The sequence below is a fragment of the Antrostomus carolinensis genome, unplaced genomic scaffold, assembly GCF_000700745.2.
Source record: "Antrostomus carolinensis isolate BGI_N321 unplaced genomic scaffold, ASM70074v2 scaffold32641, whole genome shotgun sequence".
NCBI lineage: Eukaryota > Metazoa > Chordata > Aves > Caprimulgiformes > Caprimulgidae > Antrostomus > Antrostomus carolinensis.
This window is the reverse complement of record NW_010295424.1, coordinates 11,358-18,082: the sequence shown is the minus strand read 5'-3', so window position 1 is coordinate 18,082 and position 6,725 is coordinate 11,358. Positions and strand designations below refer to the sequence as shown.

The following is a 6,725-nucleotide window of genomic DNA, read 5'->3' as shown; positions in this document are numbered from 1 at the left end:
ATATAGTCAGCTCTTAGATAAAGGACAAATAATGTTCCATCTTGTGTGGCAGAAAGTTGCTTTGGTAAGTCAGTGCAAATCCAGCATCCCAAGACAGTGTTACAGAGGCATTATAAGCCATGCATATATTTCAGTTTGCATAAAAATGGAGCGAGTTACAGAAGTTTAAAAAAGACATTGGTACATCAGTCAGAGAATTTTTAACCTACATATCCTGCATAAATTGAATTTTAGATGGCTTTAGTGCCTTCCCAAACTACTGATATTTCAGTTAATTTTATATTTTTAATGTCTAATGTACCTTAAATTAAATTTACAAACAGCTTAATAATATAACTTGTTATAAACAACTAATAGCTGTTTTCACATCCAGAATGCAGCTGCACAGATGAAACTGTTCCTTCCCTTGTTGACTTTTTTTTTTTCCTTCTATATAATGTAAACAAGACCTCTAAATGTAGGTTCAGCCTCTGGCAACTTAATCTGTCCAGGGTTATTTATTGTAGAAAATAAAATTTTTGCATTTCTTGGATATTTCACATGCCTTTTTTTTTTTTTTTTTTTGCTTGGTTAGTGTCTTCTTCTACGAGAAATACTTACTTCTCCTTTTCAGTTTTACAGGTGTATCACTGTCTTGATTTCTTTCTTGTCGCTCTTGTTTGTAGATACTACTCGGAGCAGGCGAGAGACTGAAGTAGCTGGCAGGGATTACCATTTTGTTTCCCGACAGGCATTTGAGACTGACATAGCTGCAGGGAAGTTCATTGAATATGGAGAGTTTGAAAAGAACCTCTATGGTACTAGCATAGACTCTGTGCGGCAAGTAATCAACTCTGGCAAGATATGTCTTTTAAATCTTCATACCCAGGTATGGCAAAACTGTTGCCTGTTGTATTTTAATTGTAGAAGCTACTGGGAAAATATAAAGAGCTGTATTTGGCTGATATAAAATGAGTGTTTTCAAGGTCCATTTTCATGTTCATTCTACGTTTCCTTTCGGTGGTCAATTAAGCCTAGGTGTTTTCAAGGTCCATTTTCATGTTCATTCCACGTTTCCTTTCGGTGGTCAATTAAGCCTGGCGTGTTATGAATACAGCACTCTTGTTCCTTGTTTGCAAATACACACATCTTTATCTGTGCTAAAGGTAATAGGGGGCTTGGTTTCCAGATACTTCCAGCTGGTGACAACTATCTGAATTCAGAAATTAATTAAAATATGATTTGTGTCTCTGTCTTCCAATTACTGTGTGAGATCTGAGGTTTTTGAAGATGGAGAGGAAGTTGTTTGTTATTATACTTGGAAACTGCATTTTGGGAATGTTTATGCAGTTCCATAACAGACAGGATTAAAGTAGATCACATCAATGAGATTTAAAAGCTCTTTAGCCTGACCTTTTTATTATGGACAAAGAGACAAACTATGCCTACAGACCTCAACTTGGAAAGTTAGTTAAATGTGGGACAGGCAAAGCCCTGGGACACAGCCCATTTCTAATACATACAATATGTATGACGTCTACTGCTGCTACAGATGATGCAAAAGAAGCCCTAAAATTCAGACACATCAGTGAAGTCTGGTAGTATTGAAGCTATAATTAGCCATCAGCAGGTGGGATTACGTGATACTTTACTAGAATAGCTCATGGGTATTGCAAAGCGTGTAATAAGTTGAAAATTGATCTAATTCTGTGGTTATAAAAACATACTCAGAGACAAGTTGTTTATCCTGAGACACACGGAAGGGAACCTTCTGGAAAAATCAAACTACAGTTTGGTTCTTTTTATTTCCTGTCTCTTAATATAAATAAAATAAAATAAATATAAACCTGCCAAAAAATATGCTAAGCATACAGTAGCAGTGCATCTGATATCTTCTATTTTAGTCTTCAAAACAGAAAAGTTTAAATTGTAGTATTTAAAGTAAGCTAGTATTTAAAGACTGTTCTCTCTTATGAAAAACTGATACCATTCCTTAGCACTGTAAGGAAACTTACTTCAATGTAGGTGACATTTTTTTTCTTTTGGATACCAAAAGATACATTCCTTCAGTTTAGTTATGAAGGATATTCTGGAACAAAAGTAAATGTTAGGGTTCCATGGAGCTGAAAAATGTTGGAATATTTGTAGAAAATGGTGACTGAATTAGTGAGTGGTGATGATTATACAGTTATGGTTAATTATACTGTTGTTAATATATTGTATAGTTGTCACTGAGTATATTATGTGAATATAATGAACATGATAATATCAAGAATATCATGTGAACAACATGTGAGGATATTATTAGCATGTGAATACGGTATTATTAAATGCCCATTTCATGTGTGGAACTGTTAAATATTTGATAAATTCTATTTCTGCAGTCACTGAAGATACTACGTAATTCTGACTTGAAGCCATATATTATATTTGTTGCACCACCTTCACAAGAGAGATTACGTGCTTTATTGGCCAAAGAAGGGAAAAACCCAAAGGTAATGTGTCTTAACACTTCTTCTGAAACCATGCTGCTTTTTATTTACAGATCTGGAATGCTTTTGGTAAACATATTTGCATACTCTTTGTTAGGAACTGGGAGATGGTCATGGTACTGACAATATATGGGCGGCTGTGTAGTTGAGATCACTGTTCTCCAGGTTAGCAGGCAGACCATACTAAGGGAAGGGCTCTGGATGCTTTCACCTAATGCAGTATGAGAGGCAAGAGGCAAGGGAATCCACTGGTAATTTAATAAACCTGGGGCACAGTGTCTCAACTGTGTTCCCTGCACTTGAGTACAAAAATATGACCCTTTATTTCAAAACTGTGTAAAACCCAACTTTGTCTTCAGGTCAACCTGAGAGTAATTCTAGGGAGCAAATTATTATTGGTTTTCTTTTGAGAACTTATCCACCCTTGGGAAAGGATTTATTTGAAAAGGTATTCCAAAACTTTTCAGAAAAAATTATTTTAATCTTGATCCTATAGGATTGCTTTTCATATTTCAACCAGAGTCATGTTAAAATCTCAGCTTATCCAGTTCAGATCATTTAGTTAACGAGAAGTTAGTTCTGCAGTATGGAATTGAAACCCATAGATTAAACCAGGATGTCTGAAAGCTCAGAAAAGGTCCTTATCAGTTTATGAGATACAAAGTGCATATTGCTAGAATAATGAAACATGTTGATTTTCAGCTTTTTAACTGAAATCTACTCTGCAGTAGTTGGTGGGAGCACTTTGCCACCATAGTATCTTCAAAGTACTAACTGACCATAATGCAGTCCGTGCTGAGGAGGAACAGTCCTCCCAGTGTGCCTCACAGGGACTCCTGATACAGCTGTTGGCCAGGAATCGTACCTCACTGTGTTCTATGGCTGTGCTGCTTTCCTCTCCTTGTTTGGTGCAAGGGTGATGTATTGCCTGGATGTAACACCCAAAAGATCTGAAAGTCCATTAAAGTCCAAGTTTTAAAACAGGGATTTTTCTTTTTCTCTTTTTTTATTTGCCTGAGTCAAATATAATCATAGTCTCTAAATGGGCATGTTACCTTCTTCGTGGTTATGCAATGAATGAAACTTTATTTTACATAAATACTTCATCTTATGTATGTTCTGGTTTGGGTTTTTTATTGCAGCAATCAAGGAATCCATCTGCAATAAAAATTAATACACTGTTAGTGGTGTTAAACTATGCCTGTTCTCTTTCTCCATTAATTGTATTGGAGTTGTACTTATTTCAGCTGGGTAAATGTTAAACCACTTCCCCTGATGAAGAAAAGGGTATTTCTTGCGTGTATGCCTGTATGTGGCTTTGATTTTCTTAAATGGATATAACACCTAGAAAAAAAAATCTTGAAGGCCTGAAGTCCCTTTAGAAAATACCCTCTTAGAAAATTATCTCAAAAATTGTACCAGAATATTCCATTATATAATGCAAAAATAAGCTTCAGAAGAGAAAAACACACTTTTAGAAATCAAGTGTAAAAATATTCCAAATTAAACAAACCATTTCTTCTTCTCCCTTTGCATCATTTATCTACATCTGAAATATTCTTGCTTTTGACATACTCCCTTCTAGCTCCCAAATCATGTTTTCCATTTTTCTGCACTGTCATTTACCTGATGCTATGGTGATTTGATCAACTTCAGTGTATAGCTCTCACTGTGGTTCTCACTGCTGTTTATTGGTGAAAATATTTCCATGATGCCTTTGGCTATTTGGTGTTTGTAGTGCTACATCTTAAGAGGAACGTTGTCCTGTTCTACACCATTCAAGCTTATTCTCACGCTCTCCCTGCCATCTCCAGTCTTTTTTTGAAGGATAATGGGCTTAGCAACCTAACTTATTTTTCAGAAACATGATTTAAGAGCCTCTCAGTAAGATGAATGTCATAAAATGAGCAGTGCTAGATGAGTCTGGAACAGTTATTTACTGGTTTGCCACTCATGACCAATCAGAAAAGATTGTCGAGTGCCCTTAGCTTTCAAATATGTGTCATGGTTCAATGTCACTGTAAACGTTTCAATTGCTGGCAGCAATACCATGAAAATTTGCATAAAGACTTTCCTGAGTCATTACCTTTCCCTGCTCTGCTGTTGTGGAGGAGAGGCTTACACATCTACACTAATTCTCTGCTTTTGATTGCAGCCAGAAGAGCTGAGAGAAATCATAGAGAAGACCAGGGAGATGGAACAGAACAATGGCCACTACTTTGATACAGCAATTGTGAATTCTGATCTTGATAAGGCGTATCAAGAGTTACTTCGGTTAATAAACAAACTTGACACAGAACCCCAGTGGGTGCCCTCTACTTGGCTACGATGAGGGAGCAATTCCAAGGGACACATGGACTTCAATCCAGCAGTCCTTCCAAGGAGATCGTGTGTGGGTCTGCCCGATTCTAGTATAAATGTGTGTGAGCTCTAGACCTCGGTGGCTGCATCTTTTGCAAGTGAAATTGCGTACTATTGAAAAAAAATACACTAATCAGCTTGTGAGCTGATTTAACTGATCTAAAGATTGTCCAAGTTTTCTTTCTCTGGTCTAGAAATGGAGCCCTTGTCAGTACTAAATTCTAAAGCTTTAGATAGGTTTTTGTAGCAACTACTTTTATACATAAATTCACCTTTTTTACCTAGAATCACCCTTATGAAATCAAAGATTTTAAGTATATCTGTGTGTGTATATATACAGTCCATGATGTCACATAGTTATAAATATGAATGTTATTTAACACTTAACTTAATGACTTTGTGGGACATGATGGTAGTTCAGGTGCATAATTCTACAGATCATTGGGCAGAGAAATAATCTACACATGAAACATGTTAATAGTAATGAGAAAACTCTCCTGTTCAAAAAATACAGAGTGACAATGCTGCTGTGGTCTGGAGCTGCCCTGTGTGGCTTGAGTTAATATTTTAATTCTCAAACATTCCACTTTCTAATAGCACTGTAATTGGAAAATGTGTATAATGTAAATATTTCAATCCTTGTGTCTTTTTAGTCAGACTTTTTAAATCAGATTTGACTGCACATTGATTTTTAGATCCAATCAAAGATGAGTATTATATTGATCTTTTAGATGTGATATTTTTATGGAATTTTCTTTAAAACATATTGACTGATTGGAGACGCTGTTTTCCACGGATCTGTAGAGATATTTAGAAAGGCAGAGGTTATATTTTTGTGAAAAATATAGTTATAAGACATGTTGCTTAAAAGTCAATTGAATTTCTCATATTTTATAACAGAATACTGACTAAAATAAACTGATGTGCTGAACATTGGAAGATAGTGGGGTTTTTTTAATCTCTGCAAATGGTTCATCTTGTGGCTGTTGGTCTAATGGATAACTAACTGGAATTAAAATAGCTGAATGTAGCTACTGTGTTATAAATGAGTATTGTAACTCTCTAGCCAACATACTGTCCTGCATTTGCTCAGTACTGCAGTGAAAGTATGTGTAAAACACTGGTAACTGACTGAGAAGTCAGAAGAAAGGGGAATATTTGTCATGGTTAGAACAAACAAAAAACTTGAAACAAGTGAACAAAAGGCAAGGTCTGTCTGTACCCTAATGTGTTGTGCAAAGCAGATCGGAACATCTCTGCATCCTCAATGATTCCGAGCTGTGAAGGTTTAACTGCTAAGGCTGTGCATCTGCAGTAGAGCTGTTCTGTAGCTGAAGCCAACTGAATAGTAGTGTCTTGGCTGTTCTGGTTTTGGGCAGCACAAAGAACCTTGACTGTGAATATGTTAGTTTTAGCCATAGTGCTTCTTTGTTCCTACAGGTAAAACACTGGAGTTACGTCAATGTGTGGTTCACTCCTGTCTAATGTTGAAGGATGAAAAAGTAGTAGATTTTTTCCCTTCTGTTTTGCATATATTCTTTCTTCAAACGTTAATGGAAGAAATCCACACCATAGTTAAGTAGAGAGTTCAAAGTATACAGCAGATGTAAAGAAATTGTTGGATAGTTACTGAACTAACACTCAGTACATTTTTTTAATTGAAAAATGGAAGTATAGAGTGCATTCCTGTCTTATTAGAAAGCAAAATTAATTGCTGGTTTGATTAGTATTTAGGGCTAAAAAGCAATTAAGCAATTAGTGGGGATAAGTAATGACCCTTTAGAAAGAAAAGGGGTCGGAAACTTTAATATCTTCAGTTCAATTCAGTGTTAGAAATAATGTGCTAGCTCTTGGCCTAAGGGCTGGATATTCAAAGTAATGTCTTTTTGCCTC

The 6,725-nt window shown here is 35.9% G+C and overlaps 1 protein-coding gene across 1 annotated transcript in view; it reads left to right on the top strand.

Annotated features, from left to right (window-relative positions):
* PALS1 (protein associated with LIN7 1, MAGUK p55 family member) overlaps positions 1-5,237 on the top strand; it is a 27,555-nt gene extending 22,318 nt beyond the window's left edge. Inside the window, exons 11-13 of the mRNA XM_010177986.1 lie at positions 666-868; positions 2,364-2,474; positions 4,627-5,237. Of these exons, the coding sequence (XP_010176288.1) occupies positions 666-868; positions 2,364-2,474; positions 4,627-4,803 (491 nt within the window). The 3' untranslated portion in view covers positions 4,804-5,237. The remainder of the gene's footprint in view (positions 1-665; positions 869-2,363; positions 2,475-4,626) is intronic.
* The last annotated feature ends 1,488 nt before the right edge of the window (positions 5,238-6,725 follow it).